Source organism: Cyprinodon tularosa, unplaced genomic scaffold, assembly GCF_016077235.1.
Source record: "Cyprinodon tularosa strain WSP-4 unplaced genomic scaffold, ASM1607723v1 ctg1080, whole genome shotgun sequence".
In the NCBI taxonomy this organism is placed as follows: domain Eukaryota; kingdom Metazoa; phylum Chordata; class Actinopteri; order Cyprinodontiformes; family Cyprinodontidae; genus Cyprinodon; species Cyprinodon tularosa.
Window position 1 is genome coordinate 25219 of NW_024037872.1, and position 27958 is coordinate 53176.

The 27958-nt window shown below is 41.4% G+C and overlaps 1 protein-coding gene across 1 annotated transcript; it reads left to right on the forward strand.

Annotated features, from left to right (window-relative positions):
- Positions 1-27908, forward strand: tm9sf4 (transmembrane 9 superfamily protein member 4). The gene is made up of 18 exons (XM_038291578.1): positions 1-52; positions 5260-5370; positions 5916-6015; positions 8525-8681; positions 8970-9114; positions 11946-12069; positions 12165-12286; positions 12945-13056; positions 14653-14723; positions 14805-14937; positions 17989-18070; positions 18150-18225; positions 19628-19711; positions 21701-21876; positions 21950-22013; positions 22107-22226; positions 22324-22413; positions 25789-27908. The coding sequence occupies exons 1-18, from the start codon at positions 35-37 to the stop codon at positions 25936-25938; spliced, it is 1935 nt and encodes a 644-aa protein (XP_038147506.1). The 5' UTR covers positions 1-34; the 3' UTR covers positions 25939-27908.
- Positions 27909-27958: the final 50 nt, after the last annotated feature.

Below are 27958 nucleotides of genomic sequence, written 5' to 3' on the forward strand. Positions count from 1 at the left end.
GGAACCGGAACGTCACTAATGACACGTATTCAAAATGGCGGCCGGGGCTATGGTAAGTGGCAAAATGAACTCTTTCCTCTATCAGCACGTTGTCCTCTTTCTGTTTTTCAAACAATAAAGACACTTTAACATAATGGTGGCAGAGGAGAACATTAATCGAGCCGTCATATAGCATTTAAATCTAAAAATTCACCTGATATCATTGGTTGAATCTTTGCACTGTTGCTAACTGGGTTAGCCTGCTAACGCTAGCTAACTGCTGTGTCGCTGGGCTGTAGCTGCTGCGGGGTTTTTTCTGTGTTGCTTTTAAAGGTTAAACTGTGAGCGTTCATATATTAATGGTGTTGTTTTTCAGCAGTTAGCGGGCGGGCGGTCAGAGAAACAGCGGAGGGCTTCCTGTTAGCTTCCACCTGGAAGCGGCTGCTTTAGCCGCTGGGATTATTGTGACTGTTATCATGACGCAAAGTGTCATTTTCAACATTATATATATATATATATATATATATATATATATATATATATACACATAAACTAAAAGAAGACAACTAGCGTGATCTCAGTGATGATCATCAGGATGATTTAGCTGCTAATGAGAGTTTTAGACGTTAAACTAAAGCAAGGATCAGATAAATATAGAGAAAATGAGCTGCTGTCTTGGTTTTAATACAGTTTGATTGTTTTTAGTGATTGATTATAGCTAATGTAAATGATTTCAATCATATCCTGTCAGTGCTAAAAGATTATGCTTAAATAATGAGTCAAATAAGAAGACTGACAGTTGTATACACTGCAAAAACGATACAGAAATAAGTAAATATTTCTTAAATTAAGTGTATTTACCCTTAATTTGAGTAGGTGAACAAGATGATTTGACAATGGAATTAGTTTTTTTACTCTTAAAATAAGATAATTAGATAATATGCACTAGAAAAAGACAAAGTAATAGTTTTTTTCTTATTTTAAATGTAGATTGTCGTGTTCTGTTGGCAAAGTGGCTCACTTCCCTTATCAGTTTAATAGAAAATTCACTTATTTTAAGGGTAAATTCCGTATTTACATTTAGATTTTTTGCACTGTAGGTATTGGTGTTAATGAGTCATGTGACACTGGGTCCAGACAACTTTAAATGGTGGCCTCGAGTATCTTCTGATGCTTTTTCCTTATCAGGAAAGCTTTACTTGAACAAACATTTACTCCTGATGCCTTTTCTTAAATGTGCCGTGTCACATCACTATCTGTGTCTGGAGCAAGATTGACCTTTTTTTACTGGTCAAAAATGTCAGACTCCAATACTTTGATTCAGTGCTTTTCAGAGATAAGCTAATCTGCTGCCGCTGGTGAAGATTCTCAGTTTCTCCGTTTCTATTAGCATGTTTTCTAAACATAAACAAGGCTTTGTTGGGCTACTGGATAAAACCTGGAACTAAACACTGTTTCTGACATTTTGAATTGAAAAAGCTTCCTGGATGGGAAGAGAAACGTCTTCAAACTTGGAAACAAAGTCCAGTGGATTGTTTTTAACTTATTTGGAAATTACTAATCTACTGTCACATTTCAGGTGGAAACATTAAAGTCAGAGCTCATTCATCTACAGTCCAACTATTTTCAGTTCAGTTCAAGTTGGGTGAGTTCAGGGAAATATGGTATGATTAAATTCAGATATGTAGTTTGTTGATATCTGCTAGTGGATCTCTGGGACTTTTTTCTCCACTGGAGTTGTTAACATTTTAAATTAAACAATGGGGTTTTGATTTAGTTTGAGTTTTAAACTGACTTTACCTCTTTTTTTCCTTTTCATCAGTGGGGCATTACTGTTAGCTAGCGGAGAAATGGGGGTATTTCACTGGAACAACAACTGAAACTAGCACGTCACTGCCTCAAACATTTATTGCAGCTACAGAAGCCTCCGTGTGTCAAAAAACGTACCAACTTAGTGTCAGTGAAGTCTCTGCAAGCTGACACTTAATGTGACAAAAAGCCGGCATTCATCATGGCTTTAAAGCTTCTAAACCCGCATAAATCTGCAATTCACTACCATTAAAATCTGGATATTTTTACAGGATTTGCTGTTGTGCTACTAGTTGCTTCTGCTGCAAAAAGCAACTCTATATCAACCAAATGGGAAAAAGTTAGCTCTACTCTAAGGCCGTACAGTTCATTTGCTTGTCAAGGAGAAACATGGTCATTTCAGGCTCACTTTTGAAATCTTTCTCCTTCATTAGCTCCTCCCGTCTGCGGACAGCTAGCATGATGTTTCTCCTTGTTTTCTGATGTCTCTGATTTCATTGTCTCATAAGTTTTCTTTTTCTCTCTCTTGGGGATGTTGAACAGGCTTGTTTTGCTGCTGCTGTTTATGAATAGTCCTGTATGACCCTGCATTGTCCTGCAGTAGTGCAGACTTTCAGACGTTGGGTTAGCATCTCCAAATGATCTTCACTGCTCCCTCTCATTCACACTGAACTGCCAGCAGGGCGAAGGCGTTGTTCGTCCATGCGTTAGTACTATTCTAACCCTCACAGGCATCTGTACTTTCAAGATGGCAGACTGATGATGGTGCTTTGAAAACTGACGAGCTTTATGTATAAACTAACATTCTTTGCTTATCAAGGTGTATTTGATTGTTAGCGGAGGTAATAATACACCAACAATGACTAGGGCTTGGTAATAAATTGCTTTTGCAATATAATGACAATTTAGCAAAACACAATTTTGCAATTGTATAAGCTGTCAAATGTAAGCACATTACAAGAGTGAGATACTACATTTCTCCAGCCCTTTAGGTGGCAGTAATACACCTAAAGTGGGTTTTCTGTCACACAGGAGGGAAGGGAGAGTTGCAACTAACTCATGGATCCATGCATAATAATCAAAGTAAGAACCTTTGAAAGCGACGGTTACAGAAAAGTTCCTCAACAATGGAGTCTGGACCAGAAAGCTTTTAAAGTCATGAAGAAAATCCAACCCAGAGTGAAACATCTAAATATTTTTGTGGTTAGCGCAGAGGAAAACTGCCAGAGTGTGAATCTGTGAACACCTGGAACTAAACCCCCATGGTATGGATGCATGGTAAAGGATTTCCAAGGCTTCTTCAGAAGGAAATATGCTTAATAGCTGTAGTGGGGGGCCCCAGACTCACCCTTCAGGGTCCGTGATAGAAAAAGAGGCGATGCGAGGCTCCCCAGATCACTGGGACACAAGGGGGGCAGACAAAGGGAGGGCAGCACCCACCAAAGAAGGCCAGATGAGAGGACCCGGGTTATGAACCCCAAGGGGCCAGTCCCTGAGGGGCCCGAACCCAGAGGCCATAGTGCCGAAGTCCCCCAGGTTAAAACGTGTTCTTTGTGCTAAATGTTCTGTTTTCATTTAAGGGCAACGGTTTAGCTTTCATAAGAATGAGTGAAAGCCGTTAGCTTTAGCAGACGAAGGAGTAAGTTCCATCCATATTTTTTTCCTGTGGGTGTTAGCATGTTTTTCCTCTCTTACTTTGTTCTGAGTCATTATGAAATATGACTGGTTTAACATCAAATGGGAAAAAAAAACACTTTTTTTCTCCTCACTTTGGACTGTAAAAGTTGTTGGGAAGTTTAGTAAATAAAAAAAGGGATAAAACTGATCTGAATCACAGTAATTTCCCTTTTGGATTATTAAAGTATGTCTGAAACTGATCTGAATCACGTCAGGAAGATTAAATATTTCTCCCAGATCTAAACCAGTAAGACGATTAAACTGGTTACAGAGCGGAGCTCCAGCATGGCAACGAATTTGATCAAAAGACAATAGAATCTCCTTTTAATTTTAATAAACCAGGTTGTTTTCTTTACTTATAACTTATAAGGGTTGCAGCTGTCAGTTATTTCAGCAATTGATTAATCCAGCAACATTTTAATTAATGTAAAAAGAGATTCTCTCAGTGAATCAACATACTTAACGTTTGAACAGTAGAAAACATTTATTGCACATTTTAGATTAATTGCTGGTTACTAAAATATGTAAAAAAAAAAATAAGTATTTGTTTTGTTTTTTTTGGTTGTAATTGTTTGTATTCTGAGGTTAGCATTATTTCACTCCTGACTTAGTTGATTGTTTCAGTAATTAATTGATTAAAACTAAATAAGTTATGATACATTGCAACGATCCACACAGCCTGCCTTTCTTTCTACATCCTGGATCTTTTTCTGTTGCTCTGTCATGTCTAATGTGATTATAATGTGCTTTATTCAATATTGTAGATCTGAATCTGTTAGTTCAGTCTCTAACGTTCTGTATTACTATATTATTGCTAAGCTAAAGTTAAGTACTGAAGACAGAATAATCTAAACTCGTAATCTCTTAGGGTTCACTTAGGCTACGTTCACGCTGCAGGCCTTGATGCTCCATTCTGATTTGTACATGATCTCCGGTGTGAACTGCATTCTTACAGCTTAAGTGTCCCGCATGCGCAGTAGAGAACGCAATGGCGTCACAAGCCAGCGTGCTTCGTGGTTACGGAAGTGAACGTGGATGTAGTGCTGGAGCGCATTTAGCGATCTTTCAAAACCTTAAAACCTCAATCTTTTCAAGATGGTTAAAAAAAAAACTGCTCGCCGCATCATCTTCCGCCATGGTGTTTGTTTTTCTTGCTGCTTCTGTGTAGCAAGAAGCAGAATAGTGATCACTGTCGGTTATTAATGGCGTTCAGGTCGGATAAATACGACCTGGCTGTTTAGATGCAGGTCGTATTTGAAAAGATCAGATTCGTATCGGATTCAGGACCACAGAGCCAAGTGCTCTGGGTCGCATTGGAAAAAATCGGATCTCTGTCGTTCAGACTGACATGAAAAGATCCGATCCAGGTCGCATATGGGCCAAAAAATCGGATTTGGGTCACTTCAGGCTGCGGTGTGAACGTAGCCTTAGAGAGTCCCAAAAATCATGTTTTAAGGCTTTCAGGAATAAGAGGATATATTTCCAGTCTAGATATTTTTAAACATTTCAACTGAACATGACTGTTTTCTCTAATCATCATTAATTTAAACATTGATATAAAAATATAATTCTTTTTTTAGTTGTTGTTTTTACAATTTTCTGTATTTTTACATTTCTGGATAACTTATTATCATACTGTTGAAGAATGTGGAGAGGTCTGAATTTTAAAATATTTCTTTAAATCATTTCTTAGGATTAAAAACATAATTATAATCAGGCCTGTGAGCCTTCATAAACGCGGCAGTTTAAAGTATAACTCTTACAGTAAGTATGTGTGGCGTACGTGTTTTGCAGGAGACGTGGCGGGCCTTGCTGCTACTAGCCCTACTTCCTGTGGGCGGGGCCTTCTACGTTCCTGGAGTTGCTCCTCAGAACTTCCATGAAGGTGCTCAAGTAGAAATCAAGGTGAGCTTCAAACTCTGGTCAGAAATCTTTGAGGTTTTGACAGTAAGATAGTTTATATGGAGCTAAAAGAGTTTGAGAGAAAATAAATGTGAAGCAAGGATTCTTAAAGGGGAACGCCATTTTTTTTTTCCATTGGTCCCTTGATTTTCCGTTATTCCATCATGTTCTACTCACCCATATGAGTTTAGTGTCATTTGGAGCCGTTCTGAAGATATTCCGTTAGGTTATATCCAGTAACGTCTTCCTATGGGCAACGACTTGAAGGCACAAACTAAACTGTTTTATTCTTTATGGTACGCCAGCATTCAGAACATGACTCTCTTTATTCACGTTTTCTAAATATATTTTTAAAAGTCACCATATTAGGATGTTTTTTTGTCAAGTAATATTTATCGCAATATTTGACCTCGCTTTAGTCACAGCCAATCACATGAAGCCATTCACAGTAGGATTGATTTGATGTTTTCCTGCAAAAACCTTAGAGTTAAATGTAGCTTGGGGGGCGGGGCTATTTGCATGAGGCTTTATTCTGATTTGTTCTCCAGGCAGTGAAGCTGACCAGCTCCCGCACTCAGCTTCCATATGAATACTACTCTCTGCCTTTCTGCAAGCCTGAGTCTGTTTTATACAAGGCTGAAAACTTGGGTAAGTGGCTCCACACTGTGGCTCTGTTTCTATTTATTTATTTTTTTTAATGTCTTTAATTTTTAAAATAAATGTAGTTTGTTTATCATGGCTTAGATGAATCTAAAGCACTGAACTGTTCAACATTTGAATCAGAGATGTTTACCTTTTAGATCTACTGTTATCTACTGTTTTATGCCCAAATTCAAACTGAATTTATTGCAGTTGTTGTCAGAGAAGCTTTGCCTTTTTTCACAATTATAAATCAACCCTGAAAGGGTGAATGATCCAACATTGAGCCCAATTGGGGAAGCTTAAAGGCCGTAAAGAGGATTCTATGGTGGAAGATACGTCCAACGGCTGTTTGTGTATTTTTAAATTGTGCGCATGCATCAGTGCATCAGTTCTCTACGCTGAAAACTTCTCCGCTGGTCATTTTGATATAGAATGGTGTTGACAGCCAAAGTGGGAAAAGCTATCAAATGAGCAGACAATATATATCACTGGAAGGTTTTAACTTTGCTTTTCTATTTGGGTATGCAAAAAGGGGAGGATCACTTAAATTTAGGTGGATATTAGCTACTGAAATACTGCGATGTGTGAGGGATGTTTTCTTTATTCTAGCATCATTTAGAAAAATAAAGTTTGTGCTAGCTGTGCTAATCAGCTGCACGACTCCTAACGGCTTGAGATAACGCCCAGTCTTTGTTTCATAGAGCCTGTGATTGGTTTTCCAGCTAACAGCTGATCGGTTGCTCTCGCATTGTTAGCTTACTGTCATCTTTGTTTTGCGTCTAGAAGAGGGACAGACCTGCTGGTCCATCAGGCAGCGATCCGTCCAACTGCAACAGTTACAGAGAAAATAAAAATAGCTTAAAGTTTCTGCTAACATCCAGGCGGATCAGTGGAGGCTTTGCTCTGACTCTCTGCCTCCTCTCTGCCACGACTGCTGCCAGCGTTTGCTGCTGAGTCTGATCACCTGTCAGTGCTTTAGAAGTGGGCGGGGCTAACAGCAGCACTCACTGTTTGCTGAGAACCATAAACTCAGAGTGAAACAACTACTCAGCTTAATCGCGATTAATCAATTACAGAAATAATCTTCAACTAATGTAGTAATGGTTTAATCATTAACTGGAGTGTAGAGAATCTAAAACGTGCCTTTAGCTGACAGAACGACCAACTTAGAGCAGGAATTATATCAAAATGGTAAAGAAAATATTTAAACATTTCGCATTTAAGATTACAAATCGTTTTCTTCTGTCTATCTGCTCTATCCAGAACTCCTCAAGTGCAAAAGTTGTTGCAAATGATGTGTTAACATTTCAAAACCTGCTGTATTGTAAAACAGTCCTGATTAAATCTAACTGCAGCCTCACTGCTGTTTTTCTAGCATTAGCTGCATCCGCTGTCAACCAATCTTCCTCATTCAGGTCAAGTTGTTCCTTATTAAGTTATTTAGGTGACGCTAAATTCAGGCTAATCGTTGAGTGTAATATACTAGCAAAAACAACATGTTGAACTGCGATTTGGTTAGAAGAGTTTTACAAAATAATGAGTTTCTCAGTTTATTTAAATCCCTTTAACATTGTGATTCAGGGTGCTTGATGAAGCATTATTCAAAGTTTGGCTTCAGCAGGTAATTGAGGAGGATGGAGAGGCTGTTTGCAAAGTTCAATTTAGTTTATTTATATAACAGCAATTCATGACAAACGTCGTCTCAGGTCTCTTTACGGAGACGATTCAACCAGATCATCCAGTCAGATTGATTCAAAGTTTTCTATCTAAGGAAAACCAGCTGATTGCATCGACTCATTGACTCTTCAGCAATCCCTCACACTAAGCATGCTTGTAGCGACAGTGGAGAGGAAAAACTCCCTTTGAACAGGAAGAAACCTCCAGCAGAACCAGGCTCAGTGTGAGCGGCCATCTGCTGAGGCCCACTGGGGTTCAAGGAGACAGAAGCAGACATAGAAAAAGAAGCATAGATACAAAAGGCAACTGTCAACCAGCTCCACAGGCGGCCCCGTCCAGGAAACACACAGCCAGGCAGACGAGCTCCGAGCCAGCTCCCATGTCAGAGGATGAAGAGAGCACATTCAGTTAGTCACAGTCAGAGAAACAGGACTACACTGGAAAACAAGCCAAGCTCCAACATCTAGAAACAAAGGTGTTGATGGCAGCAGCACAGCTGATATTTCTCTCCAGGATGGAGTCACAGCCAAACAGGAACAGACCAGATGAAGCTACTATGAGAAAAAGCAGAGAGAGCAGAACGTTAGAGATTGAACTAACAGATTCTGCAGAGTGGGAGAATAGAGATAGAATGAAGCAGAATGATGAAAAAGGGGTCCCTATGTCCTCCAGCAGTCTAAGCCTATAGCAGCAGAACTATAGAGATAGCTCAGGATAACCTGAGCCACTCTAACTAGAAGCTTTATCAAACGTTTTAAGCCTAGCCTTAAAATAATTTTAATTTACTACTGATTTTAGTTTGATTTTTTCTTTCTATCTGCTCCTGTTCTTCATCTAGGCGAGGTCTTACGTGGAGACCGGATCGTGAATACACTGTATAATGTAAAGATGAACGAGGAAAAAAAATGTGAGCTGATGTGTGGCAAGAAGACGCTGAAAGTGGAGGAGAGCAAACTGGTGGCTGAACGCATCCAGGAGGAGTATTACGTTCATCTGTGAGCAGTTTAACATCTCTGATGAAGCAGAAATGGAAACCATTTTAAATTGTTCCTTACAGATTCCAGTTAGGGTCACAAGGTTTTAGTTTCTCACATCAGTCTACTCTGTTAATCTCTGCTGTGTTCAGAGTGGATATTTCACAACACATCGTCTGAAGGCACTTTACAATTCAACCAGATAATCCAATCAAACTGATTCAGCGTTTTATATTTAAGGAAAACTAACTGATTTAAAGGTTTAACTTTCAATCCGGAATGAACCGAGGCCTTGATGTGTCCTTTCAGGATTGCAGACAACCTTCCAGTGGCCTCCAGGTTGGAGTCTTACCCCAGCAGAGAAGCTGGAGGGGATGAGGGGCAGAAGAAGGTCGCAGACAGAGATGTTCTGTTTGAGCATGGCTACAGACTGGGCTTCGTCGACAACAACAAGGTTGATTTCACAGTCACTCTTTCCTCACAGAACTTCTCTGTTCTCTACTTTTCAGTCTTCCTCTGCTGAATCCACAAACAGTGAGCGATCCGGTTCATTCCAGACGGTTTAACCACTAAACCAACCATGACTGGGGCTTTGGCTACTGTCATCCTAAAATCCCTCATCCTGTGATGCTCAGTCTGATTACGACCAACTTTAGCTTCAGCACCGGAGCTGATGAGTAGAGTAGGCAGGACCAGGATCCCATCATACGACACAGGAAGATGATCAGATCTCCAGAGGATCACAGGCAGATCTGATCTGGTCCTGCTGACATTACGCTATATGATTGGCTGAACATTTCCACATGATGTAAAACATTTTGATATTAACCTCTTACACCCTCAGGGGGTATAAATAAATTTCTGCCTGACAAAAACACACAAAAGTAGATCACTTATAGCCTCACAGCTATTAGATTTAAGGAGAAACTTTTGGTACCTCTGTAAAGGTAAGATGTCATAGAATGGTTTTCTGGTGTCAGCACCATTGTAGCTTTGACCCTGCCTGAAATATTAGGGACAAAATAAACATTGCAAAACACTACCAAAATATTATTTATAGCACAAAAAAGTAGTACAGACTTTTAAATCTAAATGTTGTGTAAAAATATACCAAATTTGGACTCAATCAGATGAATCATATTTATTTTAGAGAGTATTAGTGAGAAACTTCTTAGGCGGAGAGGCCATTTTGGCACATTTATCCAAAAATGTCACCAAACTGTGCCAAATGTGTTTTTTACATCAATACTTGGGGTTTGTTAAAATTACGAGGTCACGTAGCAGCTGGACCCACCGGTGGGTCCGTAGGGTTCTAGGGGTTAACATCACGCAGCGTCCGGGATCTGTAGTTGTTCTCAGAGATGCTTTACCGTTTTTCAAAATAATAAATCAAACCCTGAAAGGGTGAAAGATCCAACATTGAGCCAAACTGGGGAAGCTTAAAGGGCATAGAGAGCGATCTGTAGCGTTAGCGTGGCTAATGATCGATTAAGTTTTACCTGATCTATTACAAAAGTAATAACCTATATTTGCTATTATTTTATATTATTTTTCATCTGCAATCTTAAGTAGCTGAAATTGGAAAATAATCATTCTCAGTTTTGAAGTAATACACTCCCTGTCTAACTGACTGAGCTAAAACAGGCTAACCTGTCATTGGTCACGCTAACACTACAGATGGTCCAGACTCTGCACACTGACACTGCGTGATGTTATTATCGCTGTCTGGGCAACACAATGTTTTACGTCATGTGGCAACATTCAACCAATCATATAGCGCAATGTCACTGGCATGCACAGGGCCTGGCCAGATCTGGTACGCCTACAATGAAAGCAGAGGTATCGCAGACTTTGAGAAGGGAATAAAACAAAGATCTTAAAATCAGTTCCATACTTGTTAAAATTAATTGTGTGTTTTTAGCTTTCTGCTTATATGTAAAGTTTTTCAAAAATGAAACATTTCTACTTGGCCAGAAAGGAATGGTTTATGTTTAAATAAACATCCGGGTAAATTTCAGGCAAGTTTTTCTTGTTTTTATTGTGAAGTTGGTCTTAACTTTTTATTTCAAGTGGCATTAAAAAGTCTTAAAAAACCTTGAATGAAACTTTCCTTATGCTGTAAGAAGCCTGTGAAAGTCATATTTCAAGATGTCCCATTTATCCTCCTCTGCCGTCAGATCTTAGGTCATATTTAAATGTCAAATCATTCTGGCTTAAACATGTATATAAATGTTCTCTTTATCAGAAAATTTCTATTTTCAAAAAATCCTGTATTTTTCCCGTTATCTTCTGCAGGCCAGTTAGTTCTACGTCAGCCTGAACACCTAAATTCGGCCAATCATATATCAACGGTCATCTGTCAATCAAATGTTTTCGGTCATAGCATCTTGATTCATCTGTCGCAGCTAATATACGCAACGGTTGAAACCAGAATCCTTTCCTTTCCCATTGAGTTGCGTCCCAGTGTTCACGGGGATGGACGTCTGTGTCTTCGGCAGGCGTAGAGCTAACAGAACTGGCAGCGTTGCGAGGCAAGGGCTCAAACATGTACGGCTGGAAGCCTTCTACACCAAACCAAGCTTCTGCCGCCCTGGCGTCCTCTTCCACAACATCTTCGTCCCCGCTTTCCTCCTCTAAATAAAAAATGGATGACGGAGGAGACTCATCCACGACCTCCGACACTAAACTCTCCTCCTCTTGCATGTTTCCGCTGTCCATAGCGTTCCTTGACAGCGTCGTTTCTAAGTCACCAATTTAGTGCTACTTGGTCCCAATGGAATTTCCCATTGGGAACCTGCTAGCACTAAGTTGCTAACTGGTTAGCAAGATATACAACCAATCACATTCACTTTATTCACTGGTGTAAAGTTATTATTCAGAAATGGAACGGCCGCTTCCCTACGACTTTAATAAAAAGAATAAAAATAAACTACGACTTTTTGTGTCACCTTGTTAAATGGCAGAGCTCAGTCTTAGAACGCAGTTCTTTCCTTCCAGACTGACAATGATTGTTTTCTACTTTTGGCTACTTTAGTTCACCAATGAAATGGTGAACTAAAGTTCACCATTTAGTTCACTACTTTAGTTCACCAATGAAATGGTGAACTAAAGTAGTAAAATAATAGCAAATATAGGTAATAATATTTTGAGACTCCAAAAGAAAGTTCAGTTTCCTGTTTGAAGACGGAATAGAAATCATCTTATTTGAGCCTCAGTGGGGCTGAAATGCATCAGAGACGTCGGTGATAGAAACTAACTGAACCTTTTCTTTTTTTTTTTTTACAGTTTTATCTGCACAACCACCTGTCCTTCATCCTGTACTTCCACAGTGAGAAAATGGAGGAGGGAGAGACCCACAACTACAGAGTGGTTCGCTTTGAGGTGATACCTCAGAGTGTCAAAGTGGAAGGTCGGTGTTCACTGGTTCTCCAGACGCTCTGGCTAACCTGAGCCTAATGCTAACAGCTCTGTGGAATTAGAACATTTATTTTTTTTCTTATTTAGATCTGAAGGCTGCTGAAACGAGTAAAACTTGCACTTTGCCCGAAGCCAGTGTCTCCGCCCCTCAGGAGATCGACCCAAGCAGAGATAATGAGGTTCTCTTCACCTATTCCGTCACCTGGAAGGTCAGCAGCAGGAAACGCTTCCCGATCACACATCAGTTTCACCCTTCAGTTCCCCGATTTACCTGATTTATCATGAACTATCAGAGATTTTTAAATGCCGGTGTTCTGTCAGATGAGCAAATCCGGTCAGATCAGCCAGTCAATATCCGTTTATTCCTTTAGTTTATGTACGAAGAATAAACAAATTGTTGTGCTTGCGTATTGACTATAGGTATGCCGGCCTGATGGGGTATGCTCATCTGACAGAACAGCTGCCAATAAAATGTAAAATTAGTTTAGTGGTTGATATCAAACCGATATCCAATACTGTTATCAGATCGGGACGTCCGTCCTGTAAAAACAGCTTAATGGATTTAACTTAACAAATCAGGGTAAAACGGTTTTTAAGTGTATTTAAATAAATTAAAAGGTAAAACTGATCTTTTTCTGCTGAATGCAGTGATGATAGAAACAGATTTATCTGAAAGTTCTTCAGTGGTCAGAGACTTTGCCTTAGATTAGTTCTTCATTAAGTCCAGACGTCACCTGACAGAGTCTTTAAGATCCCCCAGAACTTTACTTTATTTACTGGTCCTTTTTTTTATTGTTTTTGGTTGATTATTGTTTTTGTTTCTTCATCATTTTTAGTCTCTTTAGCATCTTTTCTCTTCTTGGGCAGGAGAGTGAGGTGAAGTGGGCGTCTCGCTGGGATACGTACCTGACCATGAGCGACGTCCAAATTCACTGGTTCTCCATCGTTAACTCTGTGGTGGTCGTCTTTTTCCTGTCTGGTACGATACGCAGAAACAAACATTCTCCTGCAGAACGTCTTCAGTGAACAGAACATCTAGTTATCCTTCAATGTGCTAATTTATTCCGATTTGAGACGCCTGCTGATCTTAGGCCCTTTTTTAATTTCCTTAAATCTGATAAAAATCTACTGGGAGCCGATGACAGGGTTGGAGGATGGAGTTCAGAGGCTTCTTAGCAGCCCTGACAGGGCGGGGCCATTACTGATAGTTGTTTCACAAGACATATGAGATCAAATCAATTATTCTTCAGCTCATTTCTCATGTTTCTCATGTTTATCTACAGCTGTCTGTTAAAGTGTGCCTGCAGGACTTTTGGGATGCAGCTTTGATTCTTTTATGACCTTATTAGAAATAAAACATTGAGATAAATATAAGTTTCCATTCAGCTTAAAACTGATCAACATGATGGCCGTTTCTCAATGTGAGTGTGAGACGTTATCAACCCCAGCAGTGTTCCAGTTCACTAAAGCTCAGAGTATTAAGATAAAAGTTCTCTTTTCTGTCGCTGTTGTTGAATAAAAGTACGTTTTAAGATCATTTGAGGCGAGAATATTATACTTAAACAGGTCATAGATGCAAAACAGAGCTTCCATTGTCATAAATGAATAACGATAGTTCAGTGGGTGAAATGCACGTACAGACAAGTTTATATATATATATATATATATATATATATATATATATATATAAAAAATAGGGATGCACGATATAATCGGCCCCCTATCGGTATCGGCCTTAAAACTGAATATCGGACATCGGCCCCCCCACAGATATTTAACCCGATATTTGATCAGCTTCTGAGTTTCTAAAGTCAAAAAAAAAAAAAAAATACTACTTCTTCTTCTTCCTCAAAAACTTCTTTTTTACAGACTTAAAAACTTCTAAAGACGAGGGAAAAAATATTGATACATTAAAATATCCCAATATCTTCATATGCTGATATATTGCCATTTAAAAACACCATATCAATCTCTTTTACTAATGAAATATTGCTATATGTCATCGTTATGCTACGAAATCCCCTGAAAATTCACCAAATGTTGCCATATTTTTATATGTTGATATATTGACGCGGTATCGATCTATTTTACTAACAAAATCTCACAAGAATTTGCAAAATATCACGAGAGTTTGTAACAGAACGATGAAATTTCACAAGATTTTGAAAGTAAAATAGATCGATACCGCGTTTTTAAAAATCTATTTGATATCAGCATATGAAAATATATTTGAGTATATTATTTTTCAAAGCGTCAGAAATGGATAACAAAACTGCTATTTTCAATGACTACTTATTTTTGTCCAGCTTTAACATCGGTATCGATATCGGTTATCGGCTACATGAGTTTTAAAATATCGGCATATCGGATATCGGCCAAAATCCCAATATCGTGCATCCCTAGTTTATTTATATATATATATATATATATATATATATATATATATATATATATATATATATATATATATAGTTACTCTAATATTAAATATGTTTATCACAAATATATTAAAAACTTCTGCCAGTATTCTTAATGGTCTATTTTGCCCCCCCCCCCTCTGCGTCTCGTCCTCCAGGCATTCTGAGCATGATCATCATCAGGACGCTGCGGAAGGACATCGCTAACTACAACAGAGAGGACGACATTGTAAGAAAACTCACGCCGCCAGAGAGGAGATGCTTTTTTTCCCCACATTCGGAACAATGATATTTTATTGGGCTCTAACAGGAGGACACCATGGAGGAGTCGGGGTGGAAGAACGTCCACGGCGATGTCTTCAGACCGCCTCAGTATCCCATGATCCTCAGCTCCCTGCTGGGCTCAGGCATCCAGCTCTTCTGCATGATCCTCATCGTCATCTGTGAGTCTGGCCTCCATTGCTGCAGGAAAACCGTCCCTAAGCACAGAAACCATCGAACTCGCCGGTTATTAATGTCACTGGTCCGTCCTCACAGAGGAACAGACAGGATAGGACCCTCATGTTGGTTCCCAGTATGACAGGAGAGCAGCCGCCAGCCTGGAAATAAGGCTGAACTTGACTGTTGCTGTTTTAGATCAACTCTGTTCCACCTTTAGAATCGCTTTTATTATAGGAAATTAAATAGAACGTCCTATAACTAAATAAGTATTAAATGGATCACATGTAGATCATAGTAATACATTTTATGCATAAAAATATGCAGAGATGATCGGCTCCCTGAGAGGTGCTGTTCGATTCACACACCAAGTCTATGGGGGGCGCGTCGGAGGGTTCGACGCTGTAGTTTAGAAGCTGATCCATGAGTTTTTTGGGGGAGACGGACATTACCTGAAAGCTGTCATCATTTCTGCAGATAAAAAATAAATAAATATCAAGGAGTTAAACTCCAAACGTTCAAATAAAAGCCGGTAGAATGGATTGTTATGTAGAAGGAACCGAGAGCAGCTCTGATCATTATTGCTGCACTAAAACATCTTTTATGAACTATGGAGAAACGATAAAAAAACCCCGAAATTAACTAGATTTTAAAACCTGCCGATGAACAATATTTGGTTGTATATTGATACAGTTTTTACCACAAGCCTTAAAAACTCTTTCTATTCACTTCCTGCTGCTACGAACGTTAGCAGAGAATCTATGGAGAGATATTTGTGCCATTGGTTTGAGCGCGAAGGAACGAAACCGGTCTGGCGCGCGCTCAACTCTGGAAAACCTTCTCAACACACTGTTCTCACGCTCAGTTTCAACTCTGCTCGCGCTCGACCTGCTCTTTCCTAGCTCAACACCAGCTGTGCGCTCGGCTGTTTCTCCGCTCGCTCGACTCTCTGCGCTCGCGACTTCAGCAATGTATGTAAATGAACCATACCATCAGCCAATCACGCTCAGCTTCTTTTACTATTGGAATATTTTGAAGCATCCATAAAAAATGTAACATATGCAAAATATTTTTTTATCTATATATTGTTTAATCATACTTGAACCTGAAATATCCTCCTTATTTTTCTTTTAAAACAGCAAATTTAAATCCATGTCAATAGCAGGTAAAAGAGATGGACGAGGCAATGATCTAATAACTGTTTTACTGAAGTTTATTTTAGACAATTCAAGATATTTTATAGTACTATCTTCTGTCCATCAAATGGTTAGGAGCGTTGACCAAATAACTGCAAGAGTTGTTTGATTTTCCTGATTGTATTTTTATTTTTTTTCCATTTAAAGGGACACTATGCAACATTTTTCAGTTAATTAATGTGTTCCATAACGTTTTGGATGATTAAATGAGTCATTTCAGGTTGAACAAAGGTATTCTCGGCCGCCCTGGTGGTCTGTGGGGGAAATACTGCACTTGCAACTGCAGGAGCACCGACCCGCACCCACAGGCTCAGAAGTCTCGTGAGAGTCAGTCTTGCTTTACGGCGAGAACTGCTACACCCCCCAGTTAAAAGCATTCTCGTTGCTAGCACAGTGGCGATATTTGTGCAGTTATGCTACGTTCACGCAGCAAAAGCAGCAAAATCACGTCTGCTGCTTCATTTTTGCTGCTTGTACCAGTTAGTTCTGACGCGCGGCTGAAGCAGCTTTGCTGCTCCGGCTGTGTCTGAGGCGCGTTGGGCGGAGCTTCACTATCCTTTCTCTGCCTTGCAGCTATATATGCTGTGATCAGTGGGAATAAAGTAGTTTTAATATGTGTTTAAGTGAGAAAATACACCTGAAAACGTAATCAGTGCAGTCAGTTCATTCAGATTATTATCCTGCCTTTAATATTTTTTCTGTCGGAGCCGCTCAGACCCCCACATACCAGCGGGGCGCCGACAGTATGGATCCCTTCATCAGCAGCGGTTCACCGCGGCAGCTGGTAGGTGTTTTTCATCTAAATAATCCAAACTGCATATTCTGCCGGCAGATTTCTGCATTTTAAGTTAATTTAGGCGTCAATAAACTGTTTAAGAGGAGAGATCATCAGCGCTGTGTCTCTCTCCCTGCGTTTAAACGCACCCGACGCGCTGCTTCAGCTGCTCAGACGTGCTGCGCCTGCTGCTCAAAACGCGCCGCTGGACCTTTTGCTGCGCCTTGACGCACGTCAACCATTGACTTTGCATGTAAACTCGCTGCTTCTGTCGCGCCAGCTACGTCCAGTGTGAACGCAGCGTTAGTCATTCGCTGCTAAGCTCAAAACAACCGCGCCTGGCTTGACGGAGAAACCAGGAGAACAGCTGTGCATATTTACGACAGTGCACTTTTACTTTCGCCCTCTGGAGGGAGCCTCACTGGAAAATCAACACCGGTTGCATAGTGTACCTTTAACCGGATGTAGTATTTGGAACGAATGCTTTCCAGCAGAGACGGATCCGAGCACGCGCAGAGATGAAACTGAGCGCGAGAACAGTGTGTTGAGAAGAGTCTTCCCAGAGTTGAGTGCGCAGCAGACCGGTTTTACGCGCGTGTGTTGTCTCACTGAGCGCTCGGATTGGTTACTGCTCGCTCAAACCGATGGCACAAATATCTCTCCATAGAAATCCCCCACAGGCTGGCTGCAGCAGAGAGATTTCAGCTGGGATTTCCAGCGCCGCCTCCCGGCGGTATGCTGGAGGTCTGGAGCTCCCAACAAGAAAAGCAGATTTTAGTGGGATTATAATCCTGATGAACAGAAGATGTTTGGAGGTGAACTTTCTCCCTTAAAAACATGTTAAAAGTATTTTTCAACTCATAAATTAAATAAACCTGCGCCGCTCTCTAGCTTGAAGCAGAACAGAGCAGATAAACGTCCAGAGCGTCGAATCCTCAAAGCAACTGGATCAGTTTGATCCAGAATTTATGCATTTTTGACACTTAAAGCGTTTTTATTGTGAACGCAGCTTTAATCCTGTTTTATCTCCATGTATTACAGCGAGTTGGACCTTCGCTCAGTGATCTCTTGTTTTCCTCTTGCAGTTGTTGCCATGTTGGGCATGTTGTCTCCATCCAGCAGAGGAGCCCTGATGACCACTTCCTGTTTCCTCTTCATGTTTATGGGGTAGGAGCCTCAGCAGAAGCTTTAAACCCTCACAGAATCCCAGGAAGAGTCGCTCTGACTGTTGATGCTTTTCCTTTAGTGTATTTGGGGGTTATTTTGCTGGCAGACTCTACCGCACCCTGAAGGGCCATCGCTGGAGGAAAGGAGCTTTTTGTGTGAGTCCTTCCCTGGTTCATTCACTGTGTTATTATGAAGCATAAGCTAACGGAGCGTAGCATCAGGTGATGACAGTAACATCTAAGAAACCTTTTAGTCCAGAAATATTGACTACTTGTAAAACACAAACCTCATCTGAAACCGTATTTTATTATATTCCTCCGTCTAATGCTGGCCTGCAACTAACTATTATTTTGCAAATCAACTAATCAGTCCATTTTTTTCTATTAACCCTCTCAGGCTCAAATTAAGTTGTAGTTGCAGGAAAAATCTGATATTTGGAGAAAATTATCATATGGGCTAGTAATATACAATTCAGACTTTTTTTTGAGAGAGACCTTCACATGCAATGAATTCTGGGATGTTGCAGATTTACAACAGTGGCCCTTAGTGGTAAATTAACACTGAAGACAGATCTGAACGGTAACTTTATTTGAGTGTCACAAACAAAAAATTAACAAAACAAGATTCGGAAAAAAAAATGTTCTCTCTCAAAATTAGAGACAACTTTTTCTCAAACATTTTAAGGCTGTTTCTGTTAAACAAAATATAAGCAAACTAGTAGATAAAGCATGTAGCATCCATTGGTACCTGTTTGGGCACACGTTGCAAATCCGCAACATTGAAATCGAGATGCCTCTGGTGAAAAACCCAGAGGAGATAAAATCTACTAATTGGCATGTGTCATATCTATACACATGCATGATTCATCTTATGTAGTATGGATTTCAAAATAATGGAAATTGGTAGTGATACTTACGTGAAATTGATGCTTAGAAAATCAGTTTTCAGTGATACTAAGGACTCAGCCATGTTGAAAGTGAGTCAGCAGCGCCATCTGGTGAGCTGTAGAGAAACTGTTTGTTGCAAATGCACAACTAAGTCCTTCTGTTGTACTTCTGAGTAACAAAAGCTCTTAAAATACGGATGTGGAGTAATTAGCTAAGTGGCATTTAGATGTTGCAAATCTGCAACATCTGCTTGGAGAGGGTTAATCCATTAATAATCAGAAAGCCAAAGGTTCCTTGAAGAAGATTTTTTTATTCAATTAAATCAGGTGAAACTAAAACTTTTCCCCTTGAGAAGTTTTGGATACGTCAGATTGACAGAAGAAAAACATGTTTATCTTAAATGCAAAATGATAAATATTATTTTACAATCCTGGTATAATTCCTGCTCTAAGTGCAGGTTTTACAGTATCTATTCTCCAGCTAATGACCGATTACTAAATTAGTTAATGATTATATCAGTAATGGATTAATCCGATAGTTTCAGCTGTAATCTTATCCATATCTAATAGTGACTGAAACACAGATTAGTGATCTTGTCACCAAGCTGTTTTTCTGAAGATAGAAGGGAGGAAAGTGGGAATGAAGTCTGTTTTATGTGTTTTTCCTCCAGACGGCGACTTTATATCCTGGGGTGGTGTTTGCAATATGCTTCGTCCTGAACTGCTTCATCTGGGGGGAGCACTCCTCTGGAGCGGTGAGTTCAGATCTTAACATACGACCAGGAAGGATACCTGTCTGAAGGTTCATGAATGAAAAACTGCCATCGGTGCAGAACAGGTCAGCTCAGGTTTGAATCAAGTCCAGCTTATATGTCGGGGTTCTGATCCAAGTCTTGTGACATGTAGTTACAGACCAAACATTCACTTTTATTAGTCAACGTCCTGGTGAACATCCTCAGTCTTACAGGTGATATTAATCCCAAAAAGGTTAAAAAAAACAATCCACTGAACTTTATTTCCAAGTTTGAAGACGTTTCTCTTCCATCCAGGAAGCTTTTAAATTCAGAATGTCAGAAATAGCGTTGAGGTTTATAGAGCGGACCAAACAAAAGCCTTATTATGGCTAAAAAAAACATGCAGATTGAAAAACATGGAGGAGGCGGAGATTCATGTTGGAGACCTTACCCCATTTATTCTACCCTTGAAAAACCGACCCATACCGAGACCGGGCCGAGCTCAGATCAGTTAACCGGGCCGAGCTTGGATCAGTTAACCGGGCCGATCTCGGATCAGTTAACCGGGCAGATCTCGGATCAGTTAACCGGGCCGATCTCGGATCAGTTAACCGGGCCGATCTCGGATCAGTAAACCGGGCCGAGCTCGGATCAGTTAACCGGGCCGATCTCGGATCAGTTAACCGGGCCGATCTCGGATCAGTTAACCGGGCCGATCTCGGATCAGTTAACCGGGCCGATCTCGGATCAGTTAACCGGGCCGATCTCGGATCAGTTAACCGGGCCGATCTCGGATCAGTTAACCGGGCAGATCTCGGATCAGTAAACCGGGCCGAGCTCGGATCAGTTAACCGGGCCGATCTCGGATCAGTAAACCGGGCCGAGCTCGGATCAGTTAACCGGGCCGTTCCCCGACTCCTCGCCTCCTAGTGACGATCTGTGGTATTACTGCCAGTATTGAAGGAGGAAATCAAGCAGGTGGTGGCGGTAATGCACCAAAAGTTGTTTGTCAACCGCCATAAAACACAAGAAGAAGAAGACGAAGAAGGAGGGAATCAAGCAAATCAAAATGGCGGCGCCCGTCACATTCAGAAAGTTATGCTTGATTATTATTGCTGTACTTCGGTGTTATTATTTAAAATGCTGCGTGGAGAAGATTTCGATTGTTGTTTATAGTTGTTCTTTTTCTTCTGTTTTGTGTTGGTTGGCAAGCAACTTCCAGAGAGGCATTACCGCCAACTACTGGAATGGAGCGTGAATCGCGATGTGCAGCCAGACGGAGATGACGCGTTCTGCTCATGCGCTCTTGTTATCAGAGAACCAAGCCAGGGAAAAACCGAGCCGAGCCCACCTCTGGAACTGGTCTGCAGTTAGCTCGGTTCGGTTGTGTCTAGCTCGGTTCAGTTCAGTTTGCTTTCCATTTACACACGATAAGTTATCTCAGTTACTGAGCTCGGACCGGTCTCAGCACGGTTTTTCAAGGGTAGTGTAAATGGGGCTTCTGTGGAACAAACTGGGAACATCTTCAGGAGCTGTCCACTGATTAAAGCTTTCTGATGTGTTCCCATCATCTAAACAACATCTTTACTGAAAGAATCCCATGTAAATATAAATCCTTATATTTAAGAAGAAACATTTCATTTCATAACTGGACTCTGGGGAACAAAATACTGCTGTTAATGCTTCTGGCAGAAAGCGAAACGACAATAAGTAGAAAAAGGTTAAAGCCTGAAGCTGCTGCAGTTAAGGACCGGCTCAATAAACAGGACATTAACTTTCTGGAGAAGATCTTTGTTCAAGGTCGACGGGAATCATCTTCAGGATCTGGTCTAAATGGACAAACTCTGTAAAATCACTAAATATGTCTCTCACATGTAAATACTAGCATGCTGTGTGTTTTACCTCGGCTCAGGAAGATGGTAAAATGTTGATCCTGATCGAGCTTTTCCCCTAAAATAAGAACAATCAGACCCGTACTAGTGACCCTTTCTCTGTCCTCGTGTGTTTCAGGTCCCCTTCACCACTATGCTGGCCCTGCTGTGCATGTGGTTCGGCATCTCCATGCCGCTGGTCTACCTGGGCTACTACTTCGGCTTCCGGAAGCAGCCTTACGATAACCCCGTACGCACCAATCAGATTCCCCGACAGGTCCCAGAGCAGCGCTGGTACATGAACAAGTTTGTAGGGTAGGTCCTGCTCTTCTCCTTCATGTTCTCTCATGGGTTCGAACTCTGGGAACTAAACGAATCCCCTCCCCAGGATCCTGATGGCGGGGATTTTACCGTTTGGCGCCATGTTCATCGAGCTCTTCTTCATCTTCAGTGTAAGTCGCAGCGGTTCTCAGCTGGATCCTTTCATCTGCTCTAAGGTATCACCGCCAACATCCTGGTCTGTGTTTGTGTGTCGCCACCTACAGGCCATCTGGGAGAATCAGTTTTATTACCTCTTTGGCTTCCTGTTCCTGGTGTTCATCATCCTGGTGGTGTCCTGCTCTCAGATCAGCATCGTGATGGTTTATTTCCAGCTGTGCGCAGAGGTGAGCTCGCCGTTTCCTGCTCCGTCACACGGAGCTCTGTGATTGGTCGGCTGTCTCTTGACAGGCAGGACGTGATGCGTGTCTCTGTCTTCCTCAGGACTATCGGTGGTGGTGGAGAACCTTCCTGGTGTCGGGAGGCTCCGCTTTCTACGTCCTCATTTACGCCATTTTCTACTTCGTCAACAAGGTAGAAACCAGAAGAAACTTTGAAGCTTTTTCTCCTGCAGCAGAGCTGCCTTTAAACCAGGGGGGGGGGGCGATATGAAGAAAATCTGATATCACCATATATGTGGGCTATTTCACCATAAAGGATGTATATCACTCTATGTTTAAATTACCTTCCAAAGCAAGAGAGTCCATAAAATTACACTGATACTCATTCAGACTTTTGGTTTCTAATTTTTTTAATTTTATTTTAACCATCTCAAAGCTTTTCTGCCCCACGATGTCTTTGGGTTTCAGTTTTAGATCTTTAACAAGATCCCAGCAACAAAACAGGAAATAAAGCAAAAACACACAATAAAAAATAAATAAAATGCAAAATAAAAAAAAGGGCTCTTTTGTGCATAATAACAAAAAAGCGGAATAAAAAAAGAAATTGACCTAAACTTACAAGAACACATGGAAATACCGTCCAAAAAACCCACCATTATCCCTCCATCTCTTCCTGTTTCTTTTATATGGGGTAAATTTTTTCGAACGCCATCGGCTTCACAGCTGATTGAACATTTAAACTGGCGTGCGAGGAGACGCTGACATGCAGCGTTTACAACATCCTTCATTTAGCTTTTTAGGTGCTGGAATAAATTAGCTCTCCTGCCTTTTGCCTTTAGTTTGACGTCCTCGGCGTGAAATCCAAACCGCTGTCGTAGATCGCTCAGCTGAAACACCTGCTGCCGCCATATTTAGTTTGCCGGTTGCTGTAGTGTGCTTTAAAAATGAACCTGTTTGGAGGAGGGGGTTTTGATGCGTTCAAAGTGTGTGGGTAAATTAAAACTCTCAGTGAAATAGATGCAGATGGCGGCATGTCATCATGCTAATTTGTATTCCATGGCTGTGATATTCATTTTAACTATCGTGTGTCAGGAAAACTCGAGATACATGGAGTATATTCGATTTATCGCCACGCCCTGGTTTAAAGCAGACGATGATCAGCTGTGATGCAGCGCCACGAGTCTTTAATGGTTGACGAGCGGCGTGCAAACGCGACTCTTCTACGTATAAGTGGGGCTGCTTGAGTTTAGTTAAACAAACGATCGTAATTCTATACCCAATATCAGCAACATTCATACATCTAGCCTCCATTTTTCGGACGGAACGTCTTCAGGATGTGAGGATTCTCCGTCATCCGAAAATGTCTGAACCAGTTTAAGGAACCAGGAACAACATGACTCTGTTATGTCAGATAGAAAAGCTTCTTCTTCAGAGCAGAGCAGTGAGGGAGGAGTTCATCCTGCAAACCGATTCACCTGCTGCAGCCTCGTCTGAACAGAGGACATTCTTCACATTGAGTCGGTTCAGAGTGAAGTCTAGTTTTAAACTCACAGGATGACGCAAAGAAGCACAACTTTCCCCTCAGGCTCCAACAAACCTTCAGCCAAAACAGTTTCTTCATCCAGTCAGTGAAGTCTGAAGGCGACGGGATCAAATCTATGACCAGAGTTTCTACCTACAGGAAGAACCATAAGGTCACAGTCAGTCTGGCTCAGCGGAGATGATCGCTGAGCAGCTGCGTCCGCTTTAGGCCTGATTCGCTGGCCGATTCCTTCGTAGCGCAGCGCCGAGGTCTGTTCGGATTCCATGACTCCTCGTTATGCAGCCAGAAATGCATCCTTCTTTTTGCTGGAAGGACGGGTCCGCTGTGTCCTCTGTAGCCTCGGGTATCCCATGATTCATTGCAGGTCCAAGCAAGCCGGCTCCTCCGTGATCAGAGGAAAAGGGGAAATGGCGCCCTCGTTAATTTCTCTCCTACAATATTAACTGGCCTCATGTTGCAACCAGCAAAATGTTTTCACACTTTGAGTCGATGGTGGTAGAAGCTCAGATTCTTTCTCTGCAGGGAGGAGACATAATTCTCCCCACCCTGCAAAGATACTCCACAACCTTCCTCCAACCTAATTGGAGGAAGGTTGTGGCGTATATGGGAGATAAAATCTGTGTGTGAATGACTGTAGTGTATAGCGCTTTGGTCAAGTCAGGAGACTTGACCAAAGCGCTATAGAAGTACATGCTATTTACCATTTACCAAAATGCTCCCATACATGCGACCTAAAGGGTGCAGCTGGTTTTTCAAGCTTCTCTCCTCTTGGATGGAACCGGTACTCTCAACGTGAAAATGCAGCTTTATTTATTTATTTTGTTGGGAACATGGAGAGTAATCGTAAGGATCACGGACTAGTAATGATCCGTCGCACCACTAACATAAACCGTTCATCAAACAAGATCTGAGCCAATTTCACCTTAAAAGGGATAAAAGTATCACTGTGAAAGTTGAGCCTTTTGACACGTTTCCCAGCGTGAACTATTGGGGGGTCACCATTTCCCATTGTCTCCACCTGCATTAAGCTCGGTTAGCAGGAACCAGCGTCTCCGAGTTTTCCCTGCAGCAACAGCTTAATACAGAACTAGAAGAACCAGATGCACCTCCTTGGTCTGGCCTCCTGTCTACCACCATCCACTCAAAGTGAAAATGTTTTGCTGGTTGCGACATGAGGCCATTTTGTCACATTATTCTCCCAAGTTAAGCTTGTAAGAGATAAATTACTGAACTGCCTTCTTTTATGGGAATATACCCGTTTTAGAGCCATGACTATCATCTGGAAATAAACGTTGACCTTATTCAACCGGATATAAGAACAATAATAATAAGCTTGGTGGTGGAAGTAAACTCGAAATGCCTGGGAAACCTGTATGAAGCTATGTGCAGAAGAGAAACCAGACTAAGCCCTGAAAAACAGGCCCAACACCATTATATATGAGGGAAGTTGTTGTTTGCAGTAGAACTAGGCCAGACGACGCAGGGAGAGCATAAAGTTTGGGGTTAAAAATAACAAACAATACAGAATTGGAGAATGATAAAAAGGGGTCCCTATGTCCTCCAGCAGTCTAAGCCTATAGCAGCAGAACTATAGAGATAGATCAGGATAACCTGAGTCACTCTAACTAGAAGCTTTATCAAAAATGAAAGTTTTAAGCCTAGCCTTAAAAGTAGACAGGGTGTCTGCCTCACGGACTAAAACTGGTAGTTGGTTCCACAGGAGAGGAGCCTGAGAACTAAAAGATCTGCCTCCCATTCTACTTTTAGAAATTCTAGGAACCACTAGTAAACCTGCAGATTGAGAGCGAAGTGCTCTGTTAGGAACATAAGGAACAATCAGATCTCTGATATCAGATGGAGCTTGGCCATTTAAGGCTTTATATGTGAGAAGGAGGATTTTAAATTCTATTCTGGATTTAACAGGAAGTTAATCTTCAGATAGTGATATAGATTATAGATTTACTGTAGAAATAAACCGATCTGAAGAGTGAAGAACCTGATTTGTTGTGTTTGGTGTCTCTGCAGCTGGATATCGTGGAGTTCATCCCCTCCCTGTTGTACTTCGGTTACACCACCCTGATGGTGCTGTCCTTCTGGCTCCTAACGGGAACCATCGGTTTTTATGCAGCCTACATGTTCATCAGGAAGATCTACGCTGCCGTGAAGATCGACTGAATCCTGCGCTGACGCTCTCCTCCCACTTCTGTTTTTTTTGTCACACTTTTTTTTTTAATGTTTTTAATATTTTTGTTGTTTTTGGTCCAACAAGCACTGACTGACAGAGCAGGGGTTGATCTTCATGATGCAACAGCCCCATCTGCTGGCCACATGGTGGAACAACAAAGAGACAGCAGAGTCAGGCCTGTTGTTTGCATCCCTCCCCCCTCCCCTCCCTGTGTGTGAGGACAGAGGACGTCCTCCTCTGCTGGGACAGCCGCCTCCTCCTGCACATAAACACATCGGGCCAAAGCTTGTTAGAAGATTTTCTTTCCTGTCTTGAAGTTTTCATTTTTTTCCACCTTCAGATCGACGCGGGACTCCGTTTTTCTGCTAATTATCTCCTGAGATGCGTTTTTTGCTGTGATTTCGTCACAGTGACGGTGTCTTGCTCTTTTCACTGATTGTGTTGTGGGGGGGGGTTGGTTTCCACCCAGAGACTTTGTGGGTCATGGTTGTGGTTTTTGTGTAACTGGTGGGGGCTGTTTAACATTGTACTACAGGAGAAGGTTCCATTAAATATATCTATTACTTTTTTACTTTGGTTCTGTGTCCAGTTGGAACCAGTATAACCCACAGCGATGGCGCTCATCTCCGCAGACCGCTCCGCTTCTTCTAAATGTGGGACACGAGCTCCCGGTTCGCCTGAAATGAAGCAAACTGTTTGGACGGAATGGGGAGCAATCATTGGCCGAGCAGCCGGGACGAGCGACTGCATTCAAACAGAACCTCCAGCAGTGTAGCCTTAGCAGCGCAGCGCCTGCAGAACTATGCAGTAATGGAAAACATTCAAAGCTAATATTAAAGGACTCAAAAGAAATCGCAGTAAATCTTAAAAGTTTTTGCACCTTTTTTTATTTTTATCTGTGCTGTATTTCTGGACGTTCCTCCAGTTGTTCTTTTAGCCATTTTCACACATCGATGCTGAGCCTTTTAAGCACATCAAACGATGTCGAAATCTGACCATGTTTCCCAGATCAGGCTTCAATCCTCTGACAGCAGATTTACACGCCGTCAAGATGGTGGTAGGTATGAGAAAAACCGGCTCCCAGCATCGTTTAAGCTGACCTGCAGTAACCCCAGGCTCCTAAAACACATCGGCAGTCCGAGTCGCTTCGTCATCTCGGATCTGTTGGCTTTTCCCCTCTGATGAAAAGACTTTAGGAGTTAAGGACCCCTAAGATGACCTGAAGGATTTTATAGACGTTTGCATCTTTGCTCAGAGGAGAAAGTCGACTGAAGTCGTGGTTTCACCCAGAAGTTATAAAAACGTAATTGTTGTTCCCTTCCTGAGGCTTTCTATGGGACAAACTCTGCCTTTCTGCACCTCACTATTTCCTGAATTTGGCGTAAAAGGAAAAGTTCAAGCCTTTAAACCAGAGTGGTTCCTAGAGGGCCCCTGCAAGGTTTTCCTGCTTCAGCTCAGAAGATTAACAACAATCCTCAGAATCAGCTGTGCTGAAGCTGAGAAACACCGATAACCAGTTAGGACATGCCCGTCCTAAAGAAATCAAAATGTTTGTCAAATTCTTCTTGTGATGTCAAATTAGTTCTATTTAAACCAAGGAAAATGAGCCTAAATCAGTCTGATAATGGAACCAGAATCTCTGTGCTCCGGCTGATCGAAGGCCGACGCCGCTCCTCTCCTGCGGCGGCGAACACGCCAGGAGAGCGTTTTTTCTAAAGGCTCCTGTTTACGGACATGAGCACGGATCAGGTTCTCAGTGTAAATAAGAGCTCTGTACGTGTTAGTTTGGCTGTTTGTGGCTCTGTAACGATTCCAGTCATTGTTTTAGCCAAAAGCATGACGCTCTCTATGAAGGAGCAATGATTTTGTTCTGTTTTTTACTTTTTTCTGTTTCTTTTACAGATTGTCTATAAACAAAATGTACAATGAGACAATAAAGTGATGGAAGATTGAATATGAAGACTGGCTCTGTTATTAACCAAGCAGCTGTAAAGCAGTATGTCGACTTAA